Source organism: Podarcis bocagei (genome assembly GCF_964188305.1).
Source record: "Podarcis bocagei genome assembly, chromosome: W".
In the NCBI taxonomy this organism is placed as follows: domain Eukaryota; kingdom Metazoa; phylum Chordata; class Lepidosauria; order Squamata; family Lacertidae; genus Podarcis; species Podarcis bocagei.
The window spans coordinates 78446643-78462351 of record NC_138131.1 but is presented as its reverse complement, the minus strand read 5'-3'; the positions used below and the strand labels follow the sequence as shown (position 1 = coordinate 78462351).

Here is a 15709-nt window from a genome sequence, read left to right as displayed (position 1 = left end):
CCTTGATCTAGATGCTATACTCCTATTGATGAGGCCCAGAATTGCATTGGCTTTTTTAGCTGCCGCGTCACACTGTTGGCTCATGTCAAGTTTGTGGTCAACCAAGACTCCTAGATCCTTTTCACATGTACTGCTCTCAAGCCAGGTGTCCCCCATCTTGTATTTGTGCCTCTCATTTTTTTTGCCCAAGTGCAATACTTTACATTTCTCCCTGTTAAAATTCATCTTGTTTGTTTTTGCCCAGTTCTCTAATCTGTCAAGGTCGTTTTGAAGTGTGATCCTGTCCTCTGGGGTGTTAGCCACCCCTCCCAGTTTGGTGTCATCTGCAAATTTGATCAGGATGCCCTTGAGTCCATCATCCAAGTCGTTGATAAAGATGTTGAATAAGACCGGGCCCAAGACAGAACCCTGTGGCACCCCACTAGTCACTCTTCTCCAGGATGAAGAGGAACCATTGATGAGAACCCTTTGGGTTCGGTCAGTCAGCCAGTTACAAATCCACTGAGTGGTAGCATAGTCAAGACCGCATTTTACCAGCTTCTTTACAAGAATATCATGGGGCACCTTGTCAAATGCCTTGCTGAAATCAAGGTAGGCTACATCCACTGCGTTCCCTTCATCTACCAGGCTTGTAATTCTGTCAAAAAACGAGATCAGGTTAGTCTGACATGACTTATTTTTCAGAAATCCATGCTGACTATTGGTGATCACAGCATTCCTTTCTAGGTGCTCACAGACTGTTTGCTTAATGATCTGCTCCAGAATCTTCCCTGGTATTGATGTCAGACTGACTGGGCGATAATTATTTGGGTCCTCTCTTTTCCCCTTTTTGAAAATAGGGACAACATTTGCCCTCCTCCAGTCTGCCGGGACTTCGCCTGTTCTCCAGGAATTCTCAAAGATGACTGCCAGTGGTTCTGAGATCACATCTGCCAGTTCTTTTAATACTCTTGGATGCAGTTCATCTGGCCCTGGAGACTTGAATACATCTAAACTAGCCAAGTATTCTTGTACTATCTCCTTAGTTATTCTGGGCTGTGTTTCCTTTGCTGAATCATTTGCTCCAAATTCTTCAGGTCGGGCATTGTTTTCTTTATCGGAGAAGACTGAGGCAAAGAAGGCATTGAGGAGTTCAGCCCTTTCTGTGTCCCCTGTTTGCATTTCACCATTTTCTCCTCTGAGTGACCCCACTGTTCTTGTAGACATATCAAATCCAATTGTTCTCTTTTCAAAATATGAAAAACTTGACGTCTCTTCAAAGGCATATTGAGCCCATTACAATTCCAACTAAGGAATTGCAGGGCCATCTTGTTACTTTTCCGTTGTTCCTCCAACTGCTCCCAGTTGTTGCTCTTCCTCTGATGGTGGTGGATTAAGTCCAAACGATAAGTTCAAAATATCTAGTGCTCTCCTTTGTTCTGCGATTGGGTCCACAGTTCCCTTCTGTAGGTCCTCTTGGTTTCTTTCCAGGAACCTCTCTTTGTCTTGTGTTGTCTTTATTTTCACCTTATTTCCCTTGTAGTCAAAGGACAGTCCTTGTGGGAACTCCCACCTGAAAGGAATGATGTTCTTCTTCAGCAGGTAGACCAGATCCTTATAGAAGGTTCTCAACTCCAAGATATATTTAGGGATGTCTTTAAAAATCTGTATAGATGAATTTTCAATTTGCAAGGCCTTTTGGTAGTGTAATTTTAATATTTTATCTCTTTCTTCCTTAGATCTAAGGGTAATCAGGCAATCCCTCGGGGTCTTTCTGTTCAGTCTTCTGCCCAGTCTAAATGCTGTTATTATCTTAAATTCTTCCTCCTCCAAGTCTTCCCAGAAATCAGCAAACTCTTGTGTTAAATACTCCACGAGGTTGTCTCCTTCGCTCTCGGGAATCAATCTCAGTTTCAGATTTCTTTCCTTTCTCTGTAATTCCCACAAAGCCAAAGTTGCATCATGTTCATGAACCTTTTTAGCAATCGGTTCTAAGTTCTCTTGTGTCTCTCCAGCAATAGTTCTAGCTTCCTCTGGAATCTTACGTGTTGCAGAGTTTTCTTGAATCAGCCTGTTTATAGATTCTGTGTTCAAGTCCAGTCTTGCTGTTAGTTCTGTTAATTTCTGTGTATTTTCTGTACTCTGCTTTGTCAAGGTCTCCAAAGATTGATTTATCTTGAGTAACGCTTGTGTCACTGACTCCATGGAAGCAGCTGTCACTTTTTCTTGTCCTTATGTTCCTGTAGGAGTTACGCCTGTAATTGAGCCTCTTTTCTTTTGTTGCTGTTGCTGGTGTTGTTGCTGCTTAGCTTTGGCTCTGGTGGTTATCTCTTCTGCTGGGCCACTCATGTCCCAAGGACGTTCCCACGAAAACAGTCCCCTGATGGAAAATTCCACTGTCCTAGACTGTTACAACCGTTACTTAAGCCCTCTAGGGGGAGCAAAGCAAAATGTCCGAGTACGGAGACAAAGAAGTTAAAGACAAGTATATCAGGAGGCTTGTAAATATATGTTACAGCACTTTTTCCAGTGGATACTATTTCAGCATACTCCAATATACTGTAGCAACAAGGTCTAAAAACTTTGTAGCAAAGGAAACTTCAACCATGTAACTTTCCCAAGAATTTAAAGACAGTTCAGTGCTCTATTGTCTTGTTTGGCAGTCTGTTTCAGGGTATTAAGGCAGCAGAAGATTTTTCCCTTTTAGATAAGTAATGCAGTTCTTATTGTCCCTTTTTCCTTCCCTCTGTCCTGCTTGCTAGAGGGGAGATCTAAGTCCAATGTCAGGTTAAATAGTCAAGGAATGTTTCATACGGATGCAGCTTTAAATTTCCGTTGCTTTAGCTGTCATGCAGTCGGGGGAAGGCAGACTTCCTTAATTTTTACCTTCCCCGTTTTCAGCCAAATTTTCAATTTTAAAAGGTTCCAAATTAGCGTTCAGTCTTACTCACAGGTTTTTCAGTCCCAGATTTACAGGAAGGAATCGGCGCTCTCCGTCAATGGCGACGCGGCTTCACTCTGCAGGCTGGGTAACGACTCTCAGCACCGCGCTCTCCCGATGCCGTTCCAGAGCCTTTAAAAAGGCTCTTTCTGCAGTAAGGGGGGGCGCTTCTGGTGCCCGCCGAGTCTCCTTGTTCACAGGCTTCAGCGCCTGTGATTTTAGGGGTCCCCCGCTTGCCGTAGCGGGTCAGACCCGAACTCGCAGAGCAGTCCTCCTCCGAAGCTCGGAAAGAGGACCGCCATTAACGCTGGCGCCGACCGGAATTAAAAAAAAAATAAAAAAAATTAAAAAAGGAATGTCTCTTCTAAGCATCCTTGCCCTCTAACCCCTAGATTATGGAATATTGCTTTGCATCCGCAACCATGACACCAGTCTCAACCATCACTGCAGACCTTTATGCATGCCTAGCCAACAACAATAATAAATAATAAAAGGGGACAAAGAAAGTCCACGTTCTATAACGCTTCATACATATTGTTGCTTGATATAAAAGAGAAAGGTCTGTTAGCACATGGGCTCTTCTCCACCTGGCCTGGGCAAGACTCAATGTGCATGCATACACCACCTCTGCTAGACAGGCAGCTAAATGCTTAATTTCATAGTAATACAAGCTATGACATTACTGAATGTACAATTCTGGTTTTGAAAGAATGAGCTTTCAAAATGTTTCCACAGACCCTGAAGCAGCTGTCACTGGGATTGTGTTGATAGCCATCTTAGCATTGCTGTGCCATAGGATTTCTGCTTTCAGGCCCTACAGCAAAAATCCTGAGGGTTGTCAAATGAGGAGGGTGGGGTGGGGGGAACTGGCAGAAAGCATGGCAGTTTCCAAGGCATGACTTTGTTGTTTTCCAGGTTCTGCACAGGATGGTTTTAGGTGCTTGATTCTTATTGCTCCAACCAGGGGGTAAATTCCAGCAGGTACTCTCTAACCCAGGATGTGAAATTTTGCAAGAAGGAATATGTTCAAAATCTAGTACATTAAAGCAAATACATTTCCCCACTTCTGAGCAGGCTTTGTGGCAATAAGGTAGCATTCATCAAAGCTGATAACTGCCTGGGTGGATTAGGCTAAGCTCTTCTTTCTAGTTCCTGTTTCAACAACAGAGAGTCATATGCCTCTGGAAGCTGACAAACAAGGCATGAAGGCAAAGCCACCCATTTATGGCATTATGAGGAAAGGGGGAAGTTCTATATTGATGCTCTTATTTTTAGAAACCTCTATTGTATCACCCCACCCCCAGCAATCTTTATTTTCCTCTATGACACCATTATACACGTTTGTGGCCTGTGTGTCTCTTAATACTAACATTTAGTACTGTCTGCTGTTTGCCGTTTTTGCAAATAAGGTAAGGTATTTTTGTTTAACACCCCGCCATCCCACACACAACCGATGTATCGCCAAAAACAACTTACACGTGCCTCACCTTGGCTGCATACACAACAAGCATTTGAAGCACATTTAGACAACGTGACTCCCCCCAAGGAATCTTGGGAAACTGTAGTTCACCATTCACAGAGCTACAGTTCCCAGCACCTTTAGCAAACTACAATTCCCTGGATTCTGTGAGGGAAGTTATGTTCTTTAAATGTATGGTGTATGAGCATTCTCTATTAGAACAACTGCTACACTGTTTATTTAAGCTACTGTAGAACAGGTGACATACCTGCTTCCCCTGGGCATTTATGTGGCTTTTGTCCAAAGTCCCTAGAACAGTCGGCATTCTTGCTGAGCAAAAAAATGCTTCAAGTAACTCATTAAGAATTGCATTCAACAATACTCAGCATGCAAGGATCCCAAAGGGGACATGGAGGTAAAGGAACTTAAGGAGAGAAGAAACAGGAGAAGGAAATGTGCCACATTATTGCTGCTGAGAAGAGAGGTAGGTAAAGGTAAAGGACCCCTGGATGGTTAAGTCCAGTCAAAGGTGACTTTGGGTTGCAGTGCTCATCTTGCTTTTCAGGCCAAGGGAGCCAGGGTTGGTCCACAGACAGCTTTCTAGGGTCATGTGGCCAGCATGACTGAACCACTATTGGCGCACAGAGGTTTGTTATGAGAGCCAGAACACACGGAAACACCATTTACCTTCCCACTGCACCGGTACCTATTTATCTACTCACACTGGTATGCTTTCAAACTGCTAGGCTGGCAGAAGCTGAGACAGAGCAACAGGAGCTCACCCCGTCGCAGGGATTCAAACTGCCAACCTTCCTATTAGCAAGCCCAAGAGGCTTTACCTGCTAAGATAACTGCCTGAGAACACACACACACACACACACACACACACGGAACGGGAGGGGGGGAGAGAGAGAATATGTAATATGACTGGGGGCTAAGCAGGCCAAGTTGCTCCTTGCTTTTTCGGGGGGGGGGGACCCTCACCGGTCAAGCACAATTTGCTTCCCTTGCCCCACAGCCACACTCAGCGCTGGTATGTTGAAAAGCAATATATCACGAGGTGAGAACTCCACATCAACTTTCTATTAGCAGGCCACTTCTTCCAGAGGAGAGGATTCTGTGGTGTTGCTGACTTACTTCCATCAGTCCTAGTCAGCATGGTCTGTGGACAGGGATAGTGGGAGCTGCTATTCAGCAATATCTGGGGGGCCACAGGTTCCCCTTCCCATAGCTGTTCTTTCAGTGCTTTCTGGATGTTCCTCCCCTCCCCCCCAATCTTCCTAGGGGATATTTTTTTCAACACTTTGTAAGGATAGTAGCTACAAACTTGTTTGCACGAATAAATTTGAAATACTTTTGCTACCTTCTATTTTTTTCTTATTCAGAGAATATTAAAGTTAGAATCATCATAGAACTGTAGTTGGAAGGGACCACGAAGGCCACTTAGTCCAACCCCCTGCAATGAAGGAATATTTTGCCCAATGTAGAACTTGAACCCACAACCCTCTACTGACTGAGCTATTTAAGTGTACAGTCATACCTCGGGATGAATACGCTTCAGCTTAAATATTTTCGGGTTGCGCTCCGCGGTGACCTGGAAGTAACGGAGTGCCACTCGCACATGTGCAGACGCTCTAAATGACGTCACGCGCATGCACAGAAGCGGCAAAACGCAACCCGCGCAGACGTGCAAACGTGCTGTTGCATCTTACGTTCGCTTCAGGATGCGAATGGTGCTCCAGAATGGATCCCGTTCACATCCAGAGATACCACTGTATGGGGTAACCAGGAAAGGATGCAATCTAGCAAAATCTATCAGTGTCCAAACTCTGCTTAATTTTAATAATAATAATAATTTTTTATTTATATCCCACCCTCCCTGGTCAAAGCTGGGTTCAGAGCGGCTAACATCATACAAGTAAGACAATGCATAAAAACAAGCAATCAATAAATTAAGATACATCCCAGAATTAATTCAAACAAATTAAAATTAAAACTGGACAAGTGGCAATCTTCAGGTTAATTTTAGCCATTAATTAATTTTATTTCACAGGGCCTCTGTGGCCAACCTTGTTTAGATTTTACCTAGGGTAACTCATCTGTAACCTGTATCAACTGGGTGGTTCAGGTCTATGCTACTGGCCTAGCCCACATCATCACATTTATTCTTCTCTATCAAGAGAATGCCCCATGTGGAAGCAGCTTCTACACTTTGGTGAAAGAGGATAGACCATGCAAGCAAAGGTAAACTCAACAAATCACCCAACCAGTGGCATTATCATGCTTTAGCATCTTCATCAGTAAACGACAGCGATTTTCCAGTTTGTTTGTTATAATTCTTTCTCATCCTGAAACTACAATCCACTTCCATAGCTATAAACAAGCCAAACTGATCAGAAAGGGAAATGGATGCATTCTTCTGGGAAACTGAACATTATACATTAAGGTCTGATGGCAACTTTGGCAACAGATAACAAAGTTTAAAAACAAAACTAGGGGTATGTTGTTCTGAACTGCCGGCCCAAAGGAGAACTTGTGGGAACGGTTGGGTGCAGGGATACAACAGAAGGATTTCAAAAAACTAGAGTGATCAGTTCTAGTGCTTTATTAAAGAAAGGTGTAGAAAATATAATGAAAATGATGGTATATAACACCAGTAAAACTAGCCAAGTTGTACAAAACAAACAACAAATATTGGAAATGTAAAGAAAAAGAAGGCACGTTTTACCATATGTGGTGGGAATGTAAAAAAGTAAAAGACTTCTGGGAAATGATTTATAATGAAATTTTTAAAATGTTGAAATATACATTTCTAAAAAACACCAGAAGCTCTTTCACTTGGTATGGTAGGTACAGAAATTCATAAGAATGATAAAAAATTGTTTTTATATGTGACCACTGCAGCAAGAATATTATTAGCCCAACGATGGAAACAAGAGCAAATGTCAACAAAAGAAGAGTGGCAAATGAAATTAATGGACTATGCTGAGCTGGCGAGACTAACAGGAAAAATTCAAAACCAGCAGGACCAGACTTTCCTAAAGGATTGTAAGAAAATTATGTTGTATCTGAAAGACAATTGTAATTACCTAACATCACTTGTAGGGTTACAAGAAGTTTTGTAAGGAGGACTATATAAATTAATGGGAAAGGGACTAAAATTAACTGATGCAAGATTGGACTTATAGCAATAAGCATAGTAATAAAATGCAAAAATAAAAAGAAATTTAGAAAACCATTAGAAGGGGTCGAAGGAAGTCTTAGGCCGTGATAGCCAAAGATTTGTTATATGGTGTTGGAGTTGTTATGTTGGAAAATTTGTGCAAAAATCAATAAAAATTATTTTTTAAAAAAGAAGGAAAGGTGTAGACTTAAGCAATCAGCCTGCTGATCTCCCAGACTTTACAGACGCAGGACTGACAGACACTGCAGCATGGAGATGGCTTGTCTGCGTCCAAGCAACCATTCACACATTCTTTATATACAAAGCAGCATTATGTCACTTTGGCCAGGCCATTGCATCACCTCACATGACCAGTTGATGGCAAATACCCAAATCTTACCAATAGATCCCAAGCCCACAGGTAAGGATAACATCAAAGCAAGCCAATTAGCCTATATCAAAGCAAATTAATATAAACATACACGACCTTATTGTTACAACAACTATCAATTAATTGTGGGGTTATTTTGACTACCAAGATGGCATTTGCAGAGTTTCTGGAACAGTTCACTTTTGGTTCAGTGCATACCGTTTTACCTGCCATCTGAGTTGTGACGCTTGCTGACTTTGCAAGTTATTTTTTGTGTTACTTTTCACCCTGACCCACATAAGGCACACTACATGCACCTTTGTTTATCTGCTGGCCTATCATGAGACGCGAGATGAGACTGAGCTCTGCAGGAAGTGTTTTCTTTGTCATGCTCACAGAGTCCCGTTTTTCTTCTTGGCTGAGGCCCGTAAATACACAATTTGGGAATTCTTAAAACTGAAACTTGAGGAGTGATCACAATTCACATCTTGCAAGACTGTCTGGTTCCCACTAAGCATCTCTAAAATCCTGATGCCCCACGCCCCGTGACATATAATTCTTATTATTCAAAAAGTCAGCTCCTATTCATGTGGAGGAAGCCTGAAAGGCCATTCACTGTTAATAACTCATTCTCGAATTGTCCCCCTTAAAAATCGAATTGCACCCTCTGGGGCGTGTGCCCCACATTGGGAACCACAGGTCTAGAGGGTAGCTTCTTTATACAAGCCAGACCACTGGGAAAAAGCAATAAGCAAAAAAAAAATAGAGAGAGAAATGGATACAGACAACAAAAAGAGGTCCCATGTTGCAGACATGAAAATATGCATGACTGCTGATTTAGATAAGCAGAGGTTCCTGAACCAAGAAATAAACTTGCATTTGGAGTAAGATTATTTAAATGCAAGGGAACTCAGTAAGAGGAAGAGCAGTCAGTTTCAAGCTACTGCTTTATGTATTAATGAAGTTAATTGGAAACCATCAAGGCTTTTGTGGCAGCAGTAAAAGAAGCTCAATCCCTGTTCTTTAGAGTTACCAAAGAACTACTGGCAGCCCTTAATGACAAGTACTGGAGGTTTGTAGCTTCTTATCTAGAATTGCGTGCTGAGGTCCCCCAAAACCCCTACCCCAATAACTCACACATCACACATAATTTTTGTTTAAGGTTTTTGGCATACTTTTGGCCACAACTTTATTTTCATACAAATTGAGAGTGGTTGCTTAGGCATTGGTTATGACTATCTGTCCCCCCCGCCTTGGGGACAGCGCTGACTCCCGTGAGTCAGCGTGTGGAGGAACAAGACCAGGGACAGCTGGGACTGCGACACAGATCCTCAGCTATTCCCTGCTTGTTCCTTGGGAACTTACACGGCCCGCACCCTGCTCCAAGGGTTTGGACGAAGGGATGGTAAGCCCCAGAATTCCTTTAACGGAATACCCATCAGCAGCAGCATTGGAGGGGCAGGCACAGCCAATCCATACCCCTCCACCAACCAATTTAACCAATGCCTAACCGCCACAGAGCCTTAGCTCACCGCCAAACCACTCACAAATGCAACCCTTCCTTCAATCCCAAAGCAACCATAGCCAACCAGGTGTCGTTCCCTATAGGGGAAATATTCACCCTAAAGCTGGCAGCAGCCTTGAAGGTAATCACAGGGTGCAAAATCATGGAACCACCTGAAGCAAAGCCTACTTTACTTTATTATTTTTATTTTATTTTATTATTATTTTATTTTATTTTACACTTCCTTATTAACATGCTTCCCGGCCTCTTTGGTGGTAGTTTGTCTAGGCACTGGTTCCTGACTAGCTGCACCTGACCTCAGCAGGGCAGCACTGACGACTGGGCCCCACCATATCGTCAGTACCAGCAACATTGTGGGGGAGCAATGAATCCCAAGGCAATCGCATCCCGCCAGGTGTCGTTCCCCATAGGGGAAAGATGCACCCCCCATCTGCCCCAAAGAGGGGAACAGTCTTGAAGAAAATAGCAGGGTGCAATATCACAGAACCACCTAAAGCAAGGACCTATTTTATTTTATTTTTTATTTTATTTTATATGTTATTTATTTGATTTGATTTACTTTATTTATTTTATTTTCCACCGCCATATTAACATGCTTTCTGGCCTGCTCGGTGGTAGTTTGTCTAGGCATTGGTTCCCGACTAGCTGCACCTGACCTCAGCAGGGCAGCACTGACGACTGGGCCCCACCATATCGTCAGTACAAGTAAACAGCGTGGGGGAGCAATGAACCAGGATCAGACTCAAGCTCACCCCAAATGCTCCCAGGGACTCTTGCGTGGCCCTACCCCTCGAAAGGGGTTGACAAAGCATGGCAAATCCTTGGTTTCCTGTAATGGAATATCTTTGCGCATTGGAGGGGACAGGTGCTCCAACCCCCCCTCCAGACCACCTTGAACCAAATGCCTTAAATTATTTTGAGTCCAGGGAGAGCTGCCATCAACTCAATCCAAGCCCTCTTGCATGCAGGAATGCAAACTTATGCTGGAGGAAGACAGCAAATCATTCTTGCCCAGCTGTACCACCAGCCCTGCGGGAGGACCTGCACAGGTCACACTCGACCGCACCAAAGGAAGGACCTCCTCCCAAAGCATTCCCCATCTGGACATCCAGTATATGTCCACATGGGCAGGAAGACTGAGATGGCGCCCCAGTCCAGACTTGTCAGCGCGCTTGCCAGCCCAGTGTACAATGCTGTGGCCCAAATGTGCACCGCTGCTCCTATGAGAAAAGGAAATAACAGACAAGCATCAGCACAGACATCATTGTGACACTTCCTGATATAACCCTTGTCAGCGTCAGACTTCCAATGACCCGTATTCACAATCCTGTCTACAGACAGGCCCCCAGTGTGCAGCCGTTGCAGCAGCCCTATTCGGAAGGAATGAGGCGTGTTCAGTGGTAGGCAAGCCGCAGGCCGTAATAACTGGTGCACGGCGTAAGCACATTAATGCCTGGCTAACGGGAACCCATGTTCATGCACTAGGAGTGGGCCAGCCCCCAGGGGAATGAAAAGCCAATTTTTTCTGGTATCCATAACCGTGCAAGGGCCCTCCTCATGTGTAATGGGAAGCCTGATTGTGGCACTCCTGCCCACTAAGTCTGTTTTAGAGTTCCCAACTCTAATGACAAGCTCCAAAGCAGATAAGGAAAAGTCCTGAAGCAATAAGCCTCCAGACTCTCAGCCCTGTGCTGGCTCCAACAACCATTTCCCCAACCCTCAGTGCCCAAAATGCAATGGAATACTGAAAGGAGTCTCGCCTTGATCTTTTACCAGCAGAAAAGTTTTAACTTGTTGCAGATCCTGCATAGGTAAAATTGACCGACTTCCTGCCCACTGTCCTATGAGGTTGGAGCCTATTCCAACCTTCCAAGGCCCTGCACATTACAAACTTTATGCAAGGGTCTCTGAAAAATAAAGCTTCAGTATAACAGACATTGCAGCGGACTGAATTCTTATAGTTATAACAGGACGCCCAATCTGCGGCAGGTGGACCAAATACTGCAGGATCTGCTCAGAGGATGGGGGCCAGTTCATCTGAATGGCCGAGGACTGCCAGCTTAAGGCTAAGAAATCCATCCAGGCCTTCCCATAAGAGCTAAAAGCAGAAGGGGAAATGGAAGCTGCTGCTCTCTGTAATTACTAATTGTTGTCAACATGCCACAGGTGGTCTGGAAAAGTCTGGCAATAGCTGAGTCTGGAGCCCAGGATCTGAAGCGCTCCATCTGAAAATGGGATAGAGTGTCAGAGACATCATTAGAGGATCCCGTAATCAGGAGAGCAGAAAGCACAATATTAAACCTTAAGCGGTGCAGCTCAAAAGCATGAGCGGAGGGGCGGAGACTCTGCTGGAGCGTGAGAACTGTTTAGCCAAGACGCTCACCACTACCTGGTTATCAGACCAAAAGCAGATCCGATGGTCACTGAACTCCTCGGGCCACATGTGAACTGCTACTACAATGGGGAAAACTCAAAAGTTAGGTCACATGATTGCCTCACCATACCGGGCTTGAGGCCATGGCTTTGCACACCAGCAGCCCCTGAAATAAAAAACCAAAGGGCAAAGATCCAGCAGCATCAGCATGAACCTGAAAAATCCCTGTGCAAGTATCCTGCCATGGCCAACTACTATTGCATACATATAGGAATTGCAACCGTTGCATGAGATCCCATTGCATGAGAAAGGTAAGGGGACCTCAGGCCGCAGGCAGCCTGGCCTAGTGGGAAGGGAAGGGGCGGCCTGGGGCAACCACTCTGCATGCAAGATTAATTAAGTGACCCAGCAAGATCGGATCTGATGAAGCATCACTTGCTACAGAGGAAGTATTACAAAATAACTTCCTTCAAGGCAGACAGCTTCTCCATAGGCAAGTGGTATGTTTTAGCAACGATATCCAACTGGATCCCTAAATAAAATGGGAATATGGGCAAGTATTGAGGTATTGCTTGCCAGCTTCCAGCCCCGCTTGGGCAGGGGGCATCTTGTGCTGCCATCATAATACGTAAATTTACAGGGCCGACGCTGGCCAGAACCGCTAAAAAAAGTCCCGACAAAACTGCCGCCGAGCCAGCTTCCTTTTCAGACACACACTGTGCAATGCAAAAACACACTCCGTGCAGTGCTCACATAATCCATGCAATGCAACTATACTCCGTGCGATGCAGCTACACACTCCGTTCAATGCAACTACACACTCAGTGCAAAAACGCACTCTGTGCAATGCAAAAACGCACTCCATGCAATGCAACTACCCTCCATGCAATGCAACTACCCACTCTGTGCAATGCAACTACACACTCCATGCAATGCAACTACACACTTCATGCAATGCAACTACACACTCCGTTCAATGCAACTACACACTCCGTACAATGCAAAAACGCACTCCGTGCAATGCAACTACCCTCCATGCAATGCAACTACACACTCCGTGCACTGCACACACCCTCTGTTCAATGCAACTACACACTCCGTGCAATGCACTCTCTGTGCAATGCAAAACAAAAAACAAAAACAAAAACCAAACCACACACACTCTGTGCAAATGCCACTACACCCTCCGTGCAATGCACACACACTCTGTGCAATGCACACACACCCTCTGTGCAATGCACTCACACCCTCTGTGCAATGCGCACAACCTCTGTGCAATGCAAATGCAAATCTCTCACGCAATGCAATGCAAATGCAGCCCGTGCAGCGCTGTGCCCTGCAACGCACAGAGCAAACTGCAGTGCGGGCACACAAAGGTGCTTTCTCCCGCTTGCATATTGCAAACGTGGCGCCTGTTACATCCCTCGCAGTGAGGGAACCACCAAAAGGCCCTCGACACTGGACCTAAGTGTCCAGGTAGAGCAATGGGGGAGCATGCAGCTGTCCCATATAGGGACCAATCCTGCAACCTAGGCATTACCGGCACTATGCGCTGACCAGCTGAGCTATCCAGGATGATCCCTAAAGACCCGGGACAGCCTCACCCTGACCCCTGTAGAGGTCCAAGGTGATGTCTGAATCATGATCCCTGCTCCTCTTTGCCCTCCTCCTGGATTGCAGCCTTCGAAGATGCTTCCTTCTGGAAGAAGACACCTGGGGCGTCCACAAGTCATCCCCTGCAGGAGAGGCAAGCTCTTGAGGCATTTGCAAAAGCCCAGTCATAGTCCGCAAAAACTAAACAATGTAAGGAACTGGTGAAACCAATGCTTCATGGACCACATGGGGACACTATTCAGGCCGGAAACGCTTCCAGGCCATCGAATTCTAGGGCAAAGCCCTAGGATCACCTGCCAGGCCAGGCATAAATGTTTCCAGTGAAATAGCAGAGTTGAGGCAGCCCACAGCTTGTCCAGGTACCCCTGCTTGCCCTTTTAGAGGGAAGCACCCCTTCAAGAAACCCAAAGTTCTTTTATCACAAATGGGCCGAACTACCCAGCAACAGAATAGCCCAAAAGGAGCAGTTTGTTTTGTTTTGTTATAACAATGGCTAAGAGGGGGATATGAACCCTGTCTCCCAGGTCCTAGTCCTACACTTTAGCCACTAAATCACAATGGCTCGCCTCTAAAATGGCAGTCGCCACTATCAGGGCAAAACAAACTTAAAGAAAATAAACTTGTTCAGAAACAGCATAGTTCAAGAGCATATACAGAGTGCTCATAGTCATTGGAGGCACTGAGAGCCTCTGCCGCCCTCTGACTGCCTCAGATATACATTAGCAGCAACTGAGCCTGGAAGCAGGTACATTCTTATAGAGAGGTCAGAGACTTAACAATTAACTGCTACCTGTAGCATACTTAGGCTCGGAAGTTATGCCCAGGCCGAATAGGCCTCCATGCCTCTGCTCTTGAGAATCTTAGTCTCATAGCAATATTAAAGGAACTCAAAATAGTGCTCCCGCCCAAGGCTAGATTAAAATTTGGCCAACAGCGCTGCACACACTCAAATAAAGCCAACCTTCGGGGTGCTATGAACGAAAGTGATTCCAGCTAAGCTGAGAACAGCCCTGACTAGCCCCACAATTTCAACAAGAGAAATGGGGGAAACCTTTTTGCGAAAGAAAGGCAAGCCACAGATACAGGGAGAATCTTCCCACAGGGCAGGGTAAGGGGTGGGGTGGGAAATTGAACAGGAAAAAGGGGAATTAAATTATTTAAGGGACTAAAGAGGATTAAAAGAAGGGGGAATTAAAGAAATGTAACCAGACAATGAGAAGTTTGCATCACTGTCCTCCAGACAGTCCAAGTGCTCCATGTGATCCGATGTCCACAGCGAAAGAGAAAGAGAAAGCTGTGGACCTTGCTTAAATAACCACTGATCCCACCCCTAAATTGGCAACATCAAATTTACCCCAGTAACACCATCCTCCAATCTGCTCCAGGCCCCTTGAATCTAATACTGCCTGGCAACCAAGTGGAGTTTTGTTCGGCCCCATCCGCAACACGTGCTCTCTTTTAGTGAGAACACGCTTTGTAGAAAAGCCTCAGAGAAGCTTCCAAAGTAGAGCATCATAACAAAATATTTGTCAATGGGAAATTGTCAATTACTCATACATATTACAGATAATGTTCAGCGTGTATGAGTTGAGAAGAAAGCAAGCCTGATCCCACATTGATTTCATAAGATATGTGACATGGTGCTATAAATGTTAAAGAAGGAAGCATGAAACACCATCTGAAACCAAAGGAATGAAGATTTATATGAACAAGGTACTGACGCAGACTAACCCCCAAAATTCAGTGTTTCTTACTTGTTGTTGTATCATTAAGTGATGCAGTCCCATTGCCACGCAACGCTTCGCCGTGCAGAAAACTAATGGAAATTAGCAAGACTGAACAGGAGTATTCCATCATGGACCTGTTAAGCAAACACAGAGAAAAATATAAAACCCATACTAACATACTCATGTCATGTTCATACTATCACGAAGGAGGTTTGAATTTTATTTTTTTGAAAGAATGACTTTTGTAAGGGAATATGATTTATCTGTTGTGTCCAAAGTCTTATAAGTATTTGTGAAACTACCACCCTAGTGCCCAAAGTCTTATTCTATACCACAAATCTTCCAAGTTTGGAAAATTAAGGGATTTGAAAAACACCAAGAATAAAAACTTGCTACTCCAAAAAAAAAAAAAAAAAAAAAAGGGAGCTCCAGGCATTACACAGAAACTGCAAGAGAGGACACATGCCCCACTCGCCCTTCCTCTTTTCTTCTGGGATATGCAAACTGGGGGTTTCTGCCTCTTCCTCAACATTTGGCCTTCAGTATCTCACCAGGGG

The 15709-nt window shown here is 44.6% G+C and overlaps 1 protein-coding gene and 1 long non-coding RNA gene across 4 annotated transcripts in view; one reads left to right on the top strand and one right to left on the bottom strand.

Moving 5' to 3' along the window:
• The window catches only part of LOC308578309 (receptor-type tyrosine-protein phosphatase epsilon-like), a 57061-nt gene extending 41601 nt beyond the window's left edge, over positions 1-15460 (bottom strand). Inside the window, exon 1 of one of the 3 annotated variants that reach the window (XM_081178574.1) lies at positions 15180-15460. In XM_081178574.1, the coding sequence (XP_081034700.1) occupies positions 15180-15336 (157 nt within the window). In that variant the 5' untranslated portion in view covers positions 15337-15460. The remainder of the gene's footprint in view (positions 1-15179) is intronic. The other 2 variants (XM_081178573.1, XM_081178572.1) reach the window with 2 other exon arrangements.
• LOC308578357 overlaps positions 1-15709 on the top strand; it is a 204628-nt gene that overhangs the window by 150163 nt on the left and 38756 nt on the right. The gene's annotated exons all lie outside the window — the stretch shown is intronic.